Raw genomic sequence first — 18,313 nt, 5'->3', positions numbered from 1 at the left:
TTTTTTTTCTCCATAAGATCGTTTTTGATGTATTGAACTCCTTTCTCTTCTTCAGGAGTTCAAAACTTGTGTCTTTTTAGTTCTCAGTCTTTTGTACTCTCGTTACACGTCTTCATCCCTCAGTCTATTTTGTAATTGTTCTGCAAATTTTCGTGCTTCCTCTGGATCCGAGAATAGTCTGTTTTGTTGTCCTGGAATAAATATTTTCAATACCGCTGGATGCTTTAGTATAAATTTATACCCTTTCTTCCATAAAATCGCCTTTGCTGTATTGAACTCCTTTCTCTTCTTCAGGAGTTCAAAACTTATATCTGGATAAATGAAGATTTTTTGCCCTTTGTACTCCAGTGGCTTGTTGCCCTCTCTTACTTTTTCCATTGTCTTCTCCAGTACCTTTTCTCTTGTAGTATATCTTAGGAATTTTACTAAAATAGATCTTGGCTTTTGTTGTGGTTTAAAGGCCAATGCTCTATGTGCCCTTTCTATTTCCATTTCTTGCTGTAGTTCTGGACATCCTAGGATCCTGGGGATCCAATCTTTTATAAACTCTCTCATATTTTTGCCTTCTTCATCTTCCTTAAGGCCCACTATCTTTATGTTATTTCTTCTGTTATAATTTTCCATTATATCTATTTTCTGAGCTAACAGTTCTTGTGTCTCTATAACTTTTTTATTAGATTCCTCTAATTTCTTTTTTAAGTCTTCTACCTCCATTTCTGCTGCTACTGCCCGCTCTTCCATCTTGTCCATTTTCTTTCCCATTTCTGTTAAGGTCATATCTATTTTATTCATTTTCTCTTCTGTATTGTTTATTCTTTTTCTTAAATCATTAAATTCCTGTGTTTGCCATTCTTTAAATGACTCCATGTATCCTTTAATAAGAGAAAGTACCACCTTTATCTTGCCTTTCCCTTCTTCTTCTATTTCACTGTACTCTTCCTCTTCTTCTTCCTCTGGGTTGACCATCTGTTGTTTCTTTGTTGCCCTTTTCTTCTCTTCTTTCTTGTTTTCGTTGTCTTCTGTGTTCTTCTCTTGCTGCAGGTGTTCTGCAGCTGTCATTGCCGGCTGTGGAGATCGACTCCCCAGCTGGTCACCCCTCCCGTCGGTGTGTTTTTTTTGCATGCGCGCTTGCGCACTTTTACTCGGCTCAGCGAGCCATTTTTGTAGTCCACTTTCTACCAACCCGAGGAAGCGGGTTTCTCTCTCCACCGCGGGCCTCTTCGAACAGGTAAGGCCTTCTCCTTCTTCTTCCGTTGTCTTCTCTTCCTCTCTTCTTACCGTTGATTTCGAGTTTTCTTTTTTCATCGCCATCTTCTTTCCACCTTTATACTCACTTTTCTTTAACTTTATTTTTGTGCCTTTGTGTTTTCCTTTGTTTTTCTGACTTTTCTGGAGAGGGCTTGAGTTCACCGTCCGGCCACTACTCCATCACGTGACTCCTCCAATCTCTGTTTCTTGAGGTCCACTAGTAGGCTGTAAGCACACAGGAAGTCTGTCCCGAGGAGTGGCTGTTCCACTGCGGACAGCATGAACACCCATAAGATGCTGCCTCCCAACAGCAGTTGGACTTTGCAGGTACTGTAGGTCCAGATTGTTCTGTTGTCGGCAGCCCTCAGTGTGGGGTTCAACTGCCTGTTCCTGGTGTCCTGTCCCATGGCGGCCTGCACTGGTGGGCTTCGGTGCCGCTTTTCTGGTAATAGAAACACCACTTGTCATTGCGATTGCCTCCTCTGGTCAAACACACGTGGTTGATTTGCCCAGAATGTTGACAGTGACTGCGTGGAACTGCTGCTGGTTAACTCATCATTGGGTTTAAATGTCATCGAATCAGTCAAGGTCACCAATTGTAGCTGGAGGCTAGTTGAAAGAAGACACACAGATGTAGTGTAATCAGGTTAAGCTCTGTTTTATTTGGGGCTCAGGCCTGACTTTTATACTCGCACCATTCCTGCTGTTGCTCCCCTTTACTGACATCACAACCTGCAGAACAAAAAGCAGGTTTCCCATACATAGGTACTCCCCTACTTAAAAATTCCCTTCCCCTCATGCTGTCCTTGGCTGTGCAGCAAGGCCAGCGCTATTTTCGTGTGGCTGCACTTTAAGCTGCCCTTGCCGTTCACCCACTGGTTCGCTTGTTGGGGCCAGTGACTGCGGAGGCTGATGGCCGTTGGTTCCACTCACCGCCACGGCGTTTATCTTTTCAAATCTCAGTTCAATGTTTGGAGCATAGAGAGAGTGATTTCAACCTTGTCACTGGTCTATCGTGTATTTGATGTTCAGAAAACACTATACGCGGAGATGTGATGCTTCATTCATTGTTTAATACAGAAATAAAATGGTTCCCCCTAGTATACTGTATATGAGTGATGTCATATGCACACAAGTCGTATATACATAACACTGAATTATTTACAGTAGCAATTAAGCTTTTGCATTGTTGGATGCCATACATTTATAAATGGCACTGACTTATCACACAGGCAAAGAATACACTCACTCATTTCTTTCAGGACACCATAAGGTCAACTCACTTTATTATTCATTAACCATAACATTGCATTCTTCAAGTCCCCAAACCCCTTTGACCTTGGCTCACGTGTGATCCTGATACTCACTCTCCTCCTCCTGAACCTGAGATGCTTAACACACTCGCACTTGCTTACATCAGCACCACTCCCGACAAAAGTAAGTATGTGACACATTGAAAGAGATGAACAGGTTGTACATTAAATTAATTTTAATACAGAAGTCGATGGGGAAAATTCACCAAATAAAATTTCACACTTTTCTATTTGCAAGAGATTTAAATCAAAAGTTCTGATCCCAAAATGCATGGTGGATGATGGAAATCATTTACAATACTACAACAATCATTCAATCTCAGCAGAGATTTTCATTTTAAAATCAATAATAAAGTGATAAAATTACTATTATGACTGTGGCCACATTTATATATTGTTCACAATTTGCAGATTCTGATGCAGTGATCTAATTACAGAGTTCAAATCTTACATTTCTGAAATTTTACATGCTAGATCTGTGAAATAACAAACAAGAGGAAAATAAATCCAGATGATTCGCTCTTTATACTAAATAAATGAAGTTCCATATCTTTAATTTTTCATTGTGTACTGAACCAGCCAGTAATTTGTGGCTATGATATGTCTTTCAGTATGCAGTGTTACATTCAAAGATTAAAGTTAGCAATGTTTTAGATATATAAGTTAAAAGAAGCTTTGTTAAACTTTAAAGATCTTTACTGAAATTCTTAAATGGTTATATCATTCAGACGGAGGACAAATTTACTGGGATGATTCCTAAATCTGCCAGTGTTTTACCATACCAAAAGGTAGAAAAAGAGCAAAAATGTTTTTTTAAAACAAACATTAAGTGTTCACCTTCTTTCAGTACTGACCAATATACTCTGAATTTGTAGCACTGTGCAATTGTTATAAACAGCATTTGCAGGTGCCAACATAAAAATCTGTAAAGGAAGCAATACTTAAAAAGTGCTATGCAGTGATATCAAGAGGTTGATGTAATTCTTCAATTTTAAAAAAATATGATAAACAGTGTCTGCATATAGTTGGAGAGAGACCTGCTCTCACTTTATACATAGAACACAAATCTACAGCCCAGTGTTGTGCCGACCTAATAACTGACTGATTGCAGCCTAGAAATTCCCAACTGTACAACCCTCCATTTTTCACAGTTCCATGTACCTAGTAGTCTCTTAAAAGATCCTTATTGTACTTGCCTCACTCTTGCTGGCAATGCATTCCATGTACCCACTACTGAAAAACATGCCTCTTGCATTCCGCTCCCCCCCCCCCCCACCACCAAAATCTTAAAACGATGCTGTTTGTGTTAGCTATTTCAGCCTTGGTGATAAAAGGTTCGAGCCATTCACGATCAATGCATCATCATCTTGTACCCCTCCATCACTCCACAAAGACATGCTTTCCAATCCAAAAAGCATCCTTGTAAATCTCCTCTGCACTTTCTCTATAGCATCTACATCTTTCCTGTAGTGAGGTGACTAGAACTGAACATGCAGTGTCAATTATTGTCAGTGGGGTCCAGATAAGAATTTGAATAGCTGCAACATCATCTTGTGGCTCTTGATCCCACGGTTAATGAAGGCCATCACACCTTTCCAAAATGTTTTCCTATTTTTTGAAATGTAAACTAATTCTACGGGTTTGAATAATTTCTCCATATACAAGATCAATATTAAATTCAAAGATGATTAAATTTTGAAATGATAAGTGTGTTATGCTTTGTGGTGCAACAAAAATTGGACTAAATATGCCATGCATTGTACTTGCCTGTATGTGTACCTCAGAAATAATAAAATTTATTATTTACTGCCAAATTTATTCAAAGATGTCTGGTTTTTTTTAAGAACCAACATGCATAATCAACTTTTGTCCTGCAGATATATATGTTGGCAGCAGCGTTGTGACGAGAAATCAACAAGGAAAACACTATTCTTGCTATAAAGCACAAATCAAGTTCATCTTAACAAACCAAAAGTCATTCAGAATATACCAACTTGAATGTTTTTAAGTGAGAACATAAAAAGATTCAAGAACTATGAGGGTTGAGTGAAATGAATCCAGTTAAATTTGCAAGGAGCCAGGCTTCTGAATTACCAATGTCACCAATTTTGCTTGAAAGGATCAGGTTCTATTTATTATCATGTAACAAAACAAATTTAACATTACACAAAATTGCCTAAGGCAGAGATATGCAATTAGCATTGCTGTAAATATCTAGGACAATTCAGCCAAATTGGTACTTTTTGATTAAATCTAATTTTATGTGGATTCTTCCTCGTTTGCTTATCCCTTCTCTCCCAGCATTGCCGAGGGAAATTATAAATGTTAACTTGGAATGTTTTGTATCTTTGTACTTTGTTTCAAATAAAACATAAATTGGAAAGCATCACAAAGCAGAACATTATTAGCGCAATTTAAAAAGAAATGAATTTAACAGAACAATGATGAGGAAGCCCATTGGCTGATATAGCAAATTATAACTTATTCACTCCCATAGTTTGTTAGAATTATGAAAAACAGCAAATTAAATGTAGCAATACTCAACAACATTCCCTATTACATATGGCAGATTACTTCAACGACAATCTGTACATTTAAACATTAAATTACAATCTTAAAAAATCATTCATCTGTTTGCTATTTTTAAATGCAGGAAAAAATAGTGGGGACAAAAGATTAATACATTTCAATCACTGATAATTTGAGATCTGTATAAAATGTTAGCTTTGAAAAGACATGCAAAGAAATCTAAATTAAAATGGTTTTGACATCCAAACCTACAGATAATGATTTTTTATGAAACCAATGTAAAACTGACAAGTAAAATCAAATCCAATATTATCTGCTATATAAAAAGAACAGATGAATCATTTCAAATCCAAATGATTACATTCTTTAAGTGCCAAGTTCCCAAACAGGCAAATTATACAAAACTGATTTCTTCTGAAAATGATTGATTAATCTGTAATTTGAACATGGTCTGCGAACATTATTGATCGAGTTGTGTATTCAGTCCTCCTTGTAAGAAGTCATGTCAAGCAACAAACAGTTGAAGTCTGAAGCTTCAGTATTTTCAGTTCCTGTGTTGTGACCTAATGTCAATTACATTCCAGATTAGTTACTGCACTGCAGCACGAGCATCAAGATGTGATCCACCTGCATCTGTGTGTGGATATACCATTATTTAAGAAAATAACAACCATTGCTTCACTTTTTCAAAGCCTTGTTGAAACTGAGTAGAGTAAAAGTCCATCTGTGTGGTAAAGTCTCTGCAAACAGTGGACTCCAGATCACCAAATGTGCAATAAAGTGCCGTTCCCAAGATGCTCAGAAGTACTGTGACAATACACAGCAGGACTAAGAGAAGGCAGGAATCTCCATTTCCTTCCTCTAAGGAGAAAAATAACAATATAAAATGATGAACACTTTAATCTACATTTCTACAGACATTCTACTAATTCAAAAGTACTTTAACAAAATGTGAATTTGCAATTATTTGTTGCATTTTGTTCCTGTATTTCCCAAATAGAGTAAACCTGGCAGCCCTCATCAAAAATTGCACTCAACGACTGTCACACAAGAAGAGCAACTAGAGTTGGTCTGTTACTTGGAATCACCACTGGACTCTTCATTGACCTGCACTCACCAGGTTTCCAGTGCTCAAGGCCAATCTCACTGCCTCTCCATACCTGTCATGGAATAAGGCCTCAATCAAGACAAACACTCATCTGCAGGGTATGTAGACCAACAGTGATGCTTTGTTGGAACATTTAGGCACGTTCTTGTCAGAAAGTTCAAATTTCTTGTCAGAGTGCATAGATGACATCACATACAACTTACTCAAAAAAAAAGTATACAAAAGGTAAACAAAAATATAAACATTGTGCAAATACACAAATAAATAATGAGAAAATAAGAGTTCTTAAATGAGTCTCTGAATTAGTCTGTTGTACAGGGGTATGACAGTTGAGGGGTAGCATCTATTCCTGAATCTGGAGGTATGAGTCTTGTGGTACTTGCATCTCTTCCCTGATGGCAGCAGTGAGAGCAGAGCATGTTCTGTGAGGTGTAGATCCGTGATGATTGCTGCTGCTCTCTGACAGCAGCGTTTCATGTAGATTTTCTCGATGGTGGGGAGAGTTTTGTCCATGATGTATTGGGCTACATCCACTACCTTTTCCTTGGCTTTCTGCTCAGAGATATTTATGCCCCTCTTACCAGGCCATGATGCAACCAGTCAGCACAATTTCCACAATACATTTGTAGAAATTTGCAAGGTTTCTAATGACAAATGAATCCCAAAAATTCCTATAGAAGTAGAGGTGTTGGTGTGCTTTCTTCATGATGAGTCTTTATCTTTATGAGTATTCTATATTAGTAAGGCTTTTATCTGTAAATTGGGGGGGTGGGGGAATTAATTATGATGTAATTTTTTTTCTTTCTGGCTGTTCCGTGAAGTTGGAGGAACCTATAGCTGCAGTGACGGTTAAATGTTTTCAAAGAATGAGACCGAAAATAAAGTTAAATGTTTTATGGTTTATATATTCATGCAAGTTTGTTCAGTGTAAGTGTAGTATTTTTGACTTTTAAACTGTTTATTCTTAATGCAGGTACATTAGTTAGGAGTATATTAGTTAAGAGTGAGTCTCAAGCAACTGGAAAACTCGCTTGTACGGCATCTACCAATTCCTGTGGATGCCGAATACCAAGGGGTTTTACTGTACACACATAAAAATATATATCTATATAGATATCTATTTATATACATATATATCATACACTGGCTGCAATCCTTTATCTTTTCTTAGTACATACCCAATGAGGTTCTTGAAGAGATGAAAAGAACCTAAATCATCTTGACACCATGGGATTAATATATATTGCATGATTATTAAAAAAGCATGATATTGTCACAATCTCATACTTGCCTCTGTCGGGAGTGGTGCCGGTCGCTGCTGATAACATAAGTGATGTGTGTAATAGCGTGTATGCATGGGTGTGTTAAAGCGACAGTATATGGGTGATGGATCTCAGATGCAGGAGGAGGAGTACGAGTCCAACAGGATGACCCATGGGGCAGTGAGCCATTGAGAAGGTTAGAGGGGTTTGGCTGGGTGGTGTTGGGGAGTTGAAGAATAAAATGTTGAGTCTAGTGTCTAAAAGAAAATCGACTTCATGATGCGCTGAAAGAAACGAGTAAGGGTATTCTTTATTTGTTTATAAATCAGTGCTGTTACAATATACCCCCGAGAAAAGTGCTAATTGTGAAGGAAAAAAAAATTGTAGATGTTGTCATTGCTATTTTTCTGCAGAATTTCTCTTTCCGATTTACGCAACTCACCGAAAGGCACAGTGAACAGATTATGATCGTTTTTAATCGCCAGCTGCTCTGCAGTTCACATTGAACCACAATGGATTAGATCAGGGCTTTCCAAACTGTTTAGTTCACAGAACCCTTTAGGGGAGCACTTGGAAATTACAGATTAAAAGACCTGGTATATACACAATCGTAGTAAGAAAGCAAATAAACTCACCAGTAGCGGATTAACAACCTCCCAAGCTCCAGGCTGATCTTTAGTAAGGACCCACCCTAACCTTGCCCTGCCATGTGCCCAGGCTACTCCCAGCACCCCTTGCTCCCTGCCACAGGCCTGGCTACCCCCGCCGCAGCCCTGGGCTGCCTCCACCATGCCAGACACCACTGGCCATGCACCCCTCCTGTCGTTCACTTACTGCAGGTGACAGGCTGGACACTGGTATTTTGGAGCCCATTTCCCCAGATGCCGCAAATCTTCATGTCACCGCCACCAGCTCCCAGAAACCACCACGTGTGTCACCCTGGTAATGGCATGGCACCAACTCTGGCCCATAGTCACCAGTTTCACCCACGCAGATTGTTATTACTCTGTCATTTCTTCTGTGGAACCCCTATGCCTTTCCAGAACCCAGTTTGGGAAACACTGGATTAGATATATCAGTAGACATCACAGCAAGGGAATATCAACTTTCCCCAAAACGCTACTTTTAAAAATACAGCAGTTTCAATTCACTTCCAATAACTTCCCTCACAGGATTAATATTATGCATCCCTGTGAATATAAGAACATAGAAAATAGAAGCAACAGTGGCCATCTGGCACATTGAGCCTGCTCTGCCTTTCATAGTTGGTTTGGCCCTGGACTCAGCTCTCCCTTCTTGCCTTTTCCCCATAACCCTTAATTCCCTTACCTTTGAAAAATCTCTATGTCTTAAATATATGTAATGAGCCAGCCTCTTGTGCTTCTTTGGGCAAAGAATTCCATCAACCAATGAGATCATACTTTGGTATTATAATCAAAATCAAGAATTTAGGAACAGTTTCAGTACCTTAACGCAGCTTATTTTGAAAATTACCTTTTATTAAGGCATCTCCTCTGCTCTCGGGATATATATTAACTGCAGTCAATATTTAATCTCATTGTTACCAGGAGTGTATGACAGATTATGCTGTGTTTGTATTATATATGGATATGTTTTTCTGGGAGATAAATTGGGCCAGGTCTTTTTAGTGTAGGTCACATACAAACACTTTAAAACAAACCTTATTTAAAATACTGGAGTTCTGCTCATGCTAGACATTCCGTCACCAAGAGCCTTTGCAAAGGCTTTGGTGAGTGCCCAAGAGACATCACTAATGGATCTGTTGTACAAAATGACAACAGATGAAATAACTCTCAGAGCCACAGGCCATCTGGAGGGGAACTTGGTGTTCTTAGAGGGTCATGTGGTTTTGCAGAGAGTCAAACCGGTTTTTTTCTCTGTGAGAGAGAGAGAGACAGATCAGTTCTGCAGTTTGACAGTCAGCAGCAACAGCTGGGACTGGAACAGGACAAGCTGGCAAGCTTGTGGAAAAACACCATTTGGAAGACGGGTTGTGAGTGTTTAGTTCAGCCTAGTCAAAGCCATTGTGGTTCATACAAGAGAAGAGGACTGGCTGCCTAATGTTTCACTTGAAATAAGGGAAACAAAAAGGAACTCTGTGGTGACCAGAAAGAAAGAGGTAATCATCTGGAGAACCCTGATGGGGCAGGTTTCTTCAGCAAGACACTGAAGTGGCTGGTTATAAGGAATCAATTGTAGGTGTCCAGCAAACAACAAATCTCTCTCTGAAAACTAACAAGAACCTTCCTGAGCCTGGTGAAATTCATAAATGTTAAATTCTGTGCACAGTATAAGAATTGCCTGCAACCAGTAAACTTGAAGGAATGGGAAGTGAGATTGAACTGAATCAAATAACTTTTCTGAACTTGTACACTCATTACATACACGTGCGCTTAGAATTAGAAGGGGGTTAAGTTAATAGTGATAGGTTAAAGTGTGATTCTGTTTTCATGTTTAAAGATAATTAAAAGCAACTTTTGTTTAAGTAGCCATTTGTCTTGGCGAATATTGCTGCTTGGTTTTGGGGTCCTCTAGGCTCGTAACAAATGAAATGAAGCATTTCACTACCACTTGACATCTTTCCATACTATAAAATTCCTTAATTTTTCAAAGCCTTCCCCTCACTTGTACTTTTAATCTTGCTAACCAGATGCACATAAAGTACAATAGCACTGGATATTTGAAATCCTTAATAGCTTCTTCCTATCTGGGAGACTGAAAAATATCAAATGAGATCTGAGAGAAGTGAAGTGAAAATGGAGAGTTAAAAAAGTGCAATGAAAATCAAAATATACAAAACAGAACTTGCATCAAGTCATCAAAAAAATAAGTGATAACCTAAGTAACATCAAGGCTCTCAGTTCTGACCATATACCCATGGTCTGTTGTATGTGCATGTCTAAAAGACCACACCATAAAATATGCATAAACTTATTAAATCGATGTTCATTCTCTGGATTCAACAACTACTATATTCACAAAACCTAGTAACTTGAAAAGTTATACAATAAGTACAAAAGATGGACGCAATCTTTGCAGCTGGATTTCAACCCTTTTTTTACATTCTAAATTGGGTTATTTATTAACACTGAGCATTTGATAATTAATTTTACATAATTTGTATTGCAAATTCAAGAACCAATATTTAATCCAAACCGTGCATAGAAAACATCCAATAATACTGATATGGCATTATCTTACCCTGATCAAGCATGTCTTGGGGATCCTGAAATCTTACTCTTCTCTTTGACCGCTTTTGTCGTGCCTGTGTGACTGTTTTGTTTGAACTTCCTTTCTTCAGTATTGAAACAAGACCTTCTGCATGGATACTCTGTTGGAAAAAATACAAGTATATAATAATTCAATTGCAGTACAAAAAGGTGCTGGAGAAAATCAGCGGGCCACGCAGTGTCCATATAAAGTAAAAGACAACCAACGTTTCGGGCATCTGAATAATTCAATTTGTGCACATTGCTGAACCACTTCTGATCTACAGTCAAAGATGAGAATTTCACACTGAGTTAACACTGCTTCACAATTTTTGAGCAAAAATAAAACCCAGTATTAATTTTTCATTTTTATTTCCTGTAACATTAGTGCTGGATAAAGGAATGGTGCTCATTTATACATTTTATCAGATTAATTTCCACCCAAGGCTTGATCCACCTGCTCAAGAGAACACGAGTGAAGTGGAATAGGGGTATTTTCCTGGCAAATATAAATGTTTAAAAACCAATAATCTCTCGGTTTGAAGTCAGAGTAATACAGCATGGAATGTGGCCTTTTGGCCCAAATGTCCATGTTGACCAAATTGTCTGCCTCAGCTCATCCCACTTGCATGCATTTGACCTATATCAACTTTTCCTATCCATGTTTCTGTCTAAATGTCTTCAAATTGTCACAAATTTTACCTGTCTCTACCACTTTCTTTGGCAGGACCTTCCACATACTTATCAGCCTCTGTGAAATAGTTGTTTTTCTTTAAATCTTTCCCCTCTCACCTTAAATCTCAGCCTCTCTTGAATTTATGTATGTCTGACCACCTGCAGCCTCTAACACTCCAGAGAGAAAAGTCCCAGCCTATCCAGTCTCAGAAACATCCTTGTCAATCTTTTCTGCACCCTTTCCAGTCTGCAAGGGGCTTTGATCTCGAGAGGATGCTTGTGCAAGGGAAACTTAATATTCCAAGCAGCTCATTATATTTAAACCCAATCCTTCCTTGTCTGGAAATATTACTACTGTGGCAGCCCGTCACCGCGGAGATCGAGCCAACACATCGCGTGGTGGTAAACAGCAGCATGCACACTGTGGTAAGGGGGGATGGCGTTGCTTGTCAGGGAAAATATTACAGTGGTGCTGATGTGAGATAGATTGGAGGGCTCGTCAAGGGAGGCAGTATGGGTGGAATTAAAAAATGGAAAAGGTGAGGTTACAATTATAGGAATGTATTATAGACCTAGTGGGGAGCAAGAAATAGAGAAGCAAATGTGTAAGGAGATAGCTGAGATTTGTAATAAGCACAGGGTTGTGTTAGTAGGGGATTTTAATTTTCCTAATATAGATTGGAGACACATTCTGTGAAGGAGTTGGATGGATTAGAATTTGTAAAATGTCTGCAGGATAGCTTTTTGCAGCAGGGGCAGTGTTGGATCTACTGTTGGGGAATGAGTTAGGGCAGGTGATGGAGGTGTGTATTGGGGAGCACTTCAGATGCAATGATCATGGTACCATTAGTTTCAATATAATTATGGAAAGGGATAAGTCTGGTCTGACGATTTAAGGTTTTTGAGTGGGGGAAAGCCAGATTTGATGAAATGAGAAAGGATTTGCAAGGAGTGGTTTGGACTGATTTGTTTTATGGAAAGGAGGTAGAGAAGAATTGAAGGTCATTTAAAGGTGAGATTTTTAGGGTGCAGAATCTTTATGTTCCTGTTAGAATAAAAGGCAGGGCCAAAAGTTCGAGAGAGCCGTGGTTTTCAAGTGAGATTATAAAGTTGGTTCAAGATAAGAGGGAGGTCGACATTAAATACGGGGTATGGACGAGATGCTCAGAAAATACATGGATTGTAAGAAGGAGCTTAAGAAAGAAAATAGGATAGCGAAAAGAACTTTTATTCTTTTTAAATGTAATCCTTTATTTCATTCATGTTATGAAATCTTAAATAAATTTTAAAAAAAAAAGGATAGCGAAAAGAAGGTACAAAGTGGCTATAGCGAGCAGGGTGAAAGTAAATCCGAAGAGTTTTTACAAATATGTGAATCGCAAAAGGAGAGTGAGGGATAAAATTGGTCCATTAGAGAATCAGAGCAGACAAATGTGTGTGGAGTCAAATGAGATGGGGGAGATATTAAATGAGTTCTTCTCGTCGTATTCACTAGGGAAAAGGATATGGAATCGTGTACAATAAGTGAAGCAAAATGGGTAATTATGGAAAATGTAGGGATTAGGAAAGAGGGAGTGTTGGAACATTTGAGGCATATAAAGGTGGATAAGTCTCTGGATCCTGACGGGATTTTCCCCAGGACCTTGAGGGAAGTCAGGGAGGAAATAGCAGAGGCTCTGACAGTGATTTTTCAACAATCACTAGAGAGGGGGAGCATGGTGCCGCAGGATTGGTGTGTCGCAAACATGGTTCCTCTGTTTAAAGAGGGCTCCAGGTGTAGGCCCAGCAATTATCGGCCAGTAAGTTTGATGTCAGTGGTTGGTAAACTAATATAAAGTATTCTAAGAGATAATATGTACAAGCATCTCGAGGGGCAGGGACTGATCAGGGACACCCAACATGGGTTTATGAGCAGAAAGTCATGTTTGACAAATCTTGTTGAATTTCTTTGAGAAGATGACTGGGGGGGGGGGGGGGGGGGGGTCGATGAGGGTAGAGCAGTAGATGTAGTATATATAGATTTCAGTAAGGCCTTCGATAAGGTTCCACATGCAAGGTTGGTAAGGAAGGTTCAGGTGCTAGGTATTAACGTTGAGATAGTCAGATGGGTTCAACGGTGGTTAGAAGATAGATGCCAAAGAGTCATGGTGGATAACTGTCAGTCAGAATGGAGGCTGGTGACGAGCGGTGTGCCTCAGGGATCGGTGTTGGGTCCTTTATTGTTTGTCATTTGCATTAATGATTTGGATGATGGAGTGGTAAATTGGGTTAGTAAATATGCAGACGATACAAAAATAGGGGGAGTTGTGGATAGTGAAGATGATTTTTGGGAACTGCAGAAGGATTTGGACTGCTTAGATGAGTGGGCTGAAAGATGGCAGATGGAGTTTAATACTGTTAAGTGTGAGGTGCTTCATTTTGGGAAGAATAATCAAAACAGGACATGTGCAGTGAAGGAGAGGGCATTGAGGAATGCAGAGGAACAGAGGGATCTTGGAACAATGGTTCATCGTTGTTGAAAGTGGATTCTTATGTGGATAGATTGGTAAAGAAGGCTTTGGGTATGCTGGCTTTTATAAATCAAAGCATAGAATATAGGAGCTGGGAGGGGATGTTGAGACTGTTCAAGGCATTGGTGAGGCCAAATTTGGAATACGATGTGCAGTTTTCCAAATTACAGGAAGGATATCAATAAGGTAGAGAGGGTGCAGAGAAGATTTACTAAAATGTTGCCTGGATTGCAGTATCTAGAATACAAGACTGGGTCTTTATTCATTGGAGCGTAGAAGGTTGAAGGGGGATTTGATAGAGGTATATAAAATTATGAGGGGGATGGACAGAGTAGATGTGAATAGGCTCTTCCCCCTTGAAGGTAGGTGAGATTGGAATGAGGGGTCATAAGTTAAGGGTTAGGGGGCAAAAGTTTAGAAGCGACACGGGGGAACCTTCACTCAGAGAGTGGTGGCTGAGTGGAATGAGCTTCCGGAAGAGGTGATTGCAGCAGGGTCAATTTTGTCATTTAAGAGAAGATTGGATGAATGCATGGATGTGAGGGGATTGGAGGGAGCGGGTAAGTGGAACTAGTGGAGTTCTCTTAAATCGGTGTGGACTAGAGGGGCTGAAATGACCTGTTTCTGTACTGTAATTGTTATGTGGTTATATGTGGGTGGGTCAAGATGTGCACGCAGTGCCAAACAGCCAAGGTACAGCAGCACACCAAGGTCCCCCCGCAGCCTTTTAAGCCAATGGAATGAAGGATGGACCACATTCATGTGGACATAATGGGACCTTTACCAGTCTTGCAGAGTTTCCGCTACCTGTTCACTGTGGTCGACAGTTTCACCCGGTGGCTAGAAGCAATCCCCCCTGGCCAACACATCCACCAGGTCCTGCGCCAAGGTACCCGTCTCGTCCTGAGTAGCAAGGTTCGGGCTACCAGGCTGCATAACCTCCAACAGAGACGCACAATTTACCTCGAGCCTCTGGACCAACGTTGCCAGCCTGAGGGACACTCAGCTGCACCACATGACAGCATACCATCCGCAGTCTAACAGGCTGGTTGAGCACTTCCACAAGCACCTCAAGGCCACCCTTACGACCAAACTCAAGGGCCCCAACTGGGTGGGCAAACTGCCATGGGCAGTGCTGGGGATTCATACAGCCCCGAAGGAAGACCTCTACACATTCTCCGCCAAGCTCATCTAAAGGGATTTTGTCCCACTGGCCAGAGATCAACAGGAGGATACAATCACCTTCCTGAACAGGCTGCGGGAAAAGGTCAGTAACCTGGCTCTGATCCCACCATCTAGACACGGGCAAGCCAAGTTCAACATCCCAAAAGAACGCCAAGACTGTGAGTATGTGTTCATGCGCAGAGGGAGATACTGTCCACCCAACTGAAGTCCCACAAAGGCCCCTTCTGAGTCATCTGGAACAACGGGGCCACCTTCAAACTGGACACACCAGCACCTCAACGCAGAGGCAGACCACTAAAGACATTGGGGACTATGAACTGTAGCGCCGGTTCTTGGTGGGGGGTGGGGGGGTCATGTGGTGGCCTGCCACCGCGGAGATCAAGCCACACAACAGCAGTATAACAACACAGCAAACTAGCACAGTTGAAAGCTGGAGCAGTACAAGACCAGCAGTCCTAAAATAGCGCTGGCCAAGCTATCAGATCAATAACAGGCTGGGGACGAAGGGTATTCACATGCAAGAATGTTCCCACCCGCTATTGTTATTCATGCAGCTGATGTCAGCCAATCAAACAAACAGCGGAAACTCCAACTGTATAAAAGGAGCCCTTCCAGCCTCAATAGATCTCAGAGTTTAACCTCCCACACTGCGAATGTATGTGTTTCTTTGAAGCAGTCGGCTGCACTTCAAACCTTTGATTATTTTCTATAATTGTTCATGACATTTTATCTTTGAACCTGAATCCCCCAAATCACATCAACAACACCAAAATAAAATCAGAGTGCTTTTAAATTCTGAAGTGGGTGACAAATGTCTGTTTAATCCGTGATGTGTTTCAATCTACACTGTTTATGATACGGCTAATTTAATCAAGGTCTTAGAGCCAATCATTGCTGCCACAACACCTCCTTGCTAGAAACCACTCATCACATCCTGCCAATTTAAGTAACTAGCCATTATTTCCATCATTCATCTCCTGCTCTTCAACTAATTTCTTGGCTAAGTCAATAAATTATCTTCAGTTCCTTGAACTTCCAACTTTACGGAGTGCCCTCATGACTAAGTTTACTACGTAACATCCCCTCTCCACTACTTAAACATATTCAAAATCTAAATATTCCAAGTAAGCAGACTGAAATTACAAATGAATAAACAATTTTCTTTTAGTTAATTTACAAATAAAAAAAAATACAAAGACATACATGAAGGAAAAGGACATTGGACTATGTGAGATAAGTGAGGCAAATGGCTTAGTTATGGAAAAGATAGGGATTAGTAAAGAGAGGGTTTTGGAGCTTCTAGGGTCAGTAAAAGTGAATAAGTCTCCTGGTCCTGATGGGATTTTCCCCAGGACGTTAAGGGAGGTCAGGGAGCAAATAGCGGAGGCACTGTCAGTGATTTTTCAACGATCACTGGAGGAGGGTGTGGTGCTGCAGGATTGGAAGGTTGCTAATGTAGTTCCGTTGTTTAAATTTAGAGAAAATTAGAAACTCTGTCTATGAATCCCCTTCTAAGTTTGAGTTAACCTGGCGACCATTTATTCAATATTTTCATTTGTGGTGAGTTGATCTGGCTCTGTTTTCTTTCTATGATTATGTATGATAATTGGGCTGTAAGATGAGATCGGAGTGATCGGCGTGGTTTAGCTATATCTGTAGGTTTTTTTTAAAGTTTTTTTTAATTCAGATTTGTTTTTTCTTCTTTTTTGGGGTTTTTTTTCCTCTTTTTTCATATATTGTTATTAATTATATCTTTTTTTTAGAGATAGTTCACACCCTAAACTGATCAAAAAATTTTTTTTTATGATATATTTTTATTCTGTAATATTATTGTTTAATATCTCTGTATTAATTCATTACTTACTATGTATTTTTTAAATATCTCTTTGAACTGTATGTGTTTATAAATTATAATAATAATAAAAAGATTGAAAAAGAAAAAAAAGGCACGAGGTGTCGGCCAAGTAATATAGGCCTGTAAGCTTGACTTCGGTGGTAGGGAAAGTTATGGAGGGTATTCTTAGAAATGGTGTGTATAAATATTTGAATAGGCAGGGATTGATCAGGAGCACCCAGCATGGGTTTGTGAAGGGGCAGTCATGTTTGACGAACCTTGTTGAGTTTTTCGAAGAAGTGACAAGAAAGGTGGATGAAGGTAGGGCAGTTGATGTAGTCTATCTGGATTTTAGTAAAGCTTTTGATAAGGTTCCACATGAAAGGTTAGTAAGGAAGGTTCAGTCACTAGGGATTAATAGAGAAATAGTAAGATGGATTCAGAGGTGGCTGGAGGAGAGACAGCAGAGGGTCATGGTGGACAACTGTCTGTCAGGATGAAAGCCTGTGATAAGTGGCATGCCTCAAGGATCAGTGCTAGGTCCCCTGTTGTTCATAATTTATATTAATGATTTGGATGATGGGGTGGTTAACTGGGTAAGTAAATAGCAGACGATAGAAAAATAGAGGGAGTGGTGGATAGTGAGGAAGGTTTTCAGGGATTACAGAGGGATTTGGTTCGTCTGGAAAATTGGGCTGAAAGATGGCAGATGGAATTTAAGGTAGAGAAGTGTGAGGTGCTTCATTTCGGTAAAAATAATCGAAATAGGACATATGTAGTAAAGGGGAGGACATTGGGGAATGCACAAGAACAAAGAGATCTTGGAGTTATGGTGTAGGATTCCTTGAAGGTGGATTTCCATGTTGACAGGGTGGTTAAGGCATTTGGTATGTTAGCCTTCATAAATCATAGCATAGAGTATAGGAGCTGAGAAGCGATGCTGCGACTGTTTAGGGCATTAGTGAGGCCAGGTTTGGAGTATTGTGTTCTGTTCTCGTCTCCAAATTATAGGAAGGATATAGATAAGGTGGAGAGGGTGCAGTGAAGATTTACAAGGATGTTGCCTGGCTTAAAATACCTAGAGTACAGAGAAAGAATGAAGAGGTTAGGACTTTATTCATTGGAACGTAGACGTTTGAGAGGGGATTTGATAGAGGTGTTTAAAATTATGAAGGGAATTAGACTAGATACAAGTGGACTCTTCTTCCACTTGAGAGCAGGGGAGGTTGAAACAAGAGGACACAAGTTGAGGGTAAGGGGGCAAAATTTTAGGAGAAACATTAGAGGATGATTCTTCACTCAAAGAGTGGTGGCTGAATGGAATAATCTTGCAGCGGAAATAGTTGAGGCAGAGTCAATTCTTTCATTTAAGAGGAGGCTGGATATATACATGGATAGGAGGCGGTTAGAGAAAAGGTG

General features: G+C 39.9%; 1 protein-coding gene across 3 annotated transcripts in view; it reads right to left on the bottom strand.

Annotated features, from left to right (window-relative positions):
* Nucleotides 1-2,304: 2,304 nt before the first annotated feature.
* Nucleotides 2,305-18,313, bottom strand: part of cnsta (consortin, connexin sorting protein a) — an 89,636-nt gene continuing 73,627 nt past the window's right edge. For all 3 annotated transcript variants that reach the window (XM_069930863.1, XM_069930864.1, XM_069930866.1), the window contains 2 exons: nucleotides 10,683-10,812; nucleotides 2,305-5,951 (listed from right to left, as the gene is read on the bottom strand). In XM_069930863.1, the coding sequence (XP_069786964.1) occupies nucleotides 5,746-5,951; nucleotides 10,683-10,812 (336 nt within the window). In that variant the 3' untranslated portion in view covers nucleotides 2,305-5,745. The remainder of the gene's footprint in view (nucleotides 5,952-10,682; nucleotides 10,813-18,313) is intronic.

The sequence above is a fragment of the Narcine bancroftii genome, chromosome 4 (assembly GCF_036971445.1).
Source record: "Narcine bancroftii isolate sNarBan1 chromosome 4, sNarBan1.hap1, whole genome shotgun sequence".
NCBI classification, from domain to species: Eukaryota; Metazoa; Chordata; class Chondrichthyes; order Torpediniformes; family Narcinidae; genus Narcine; species Narcine bancroftii.
The sequence above is the reverse complement of the archived record's forward strand: the minus strand, read 5'-3'. Positions and strand labels throughout refer to the sequence as shown.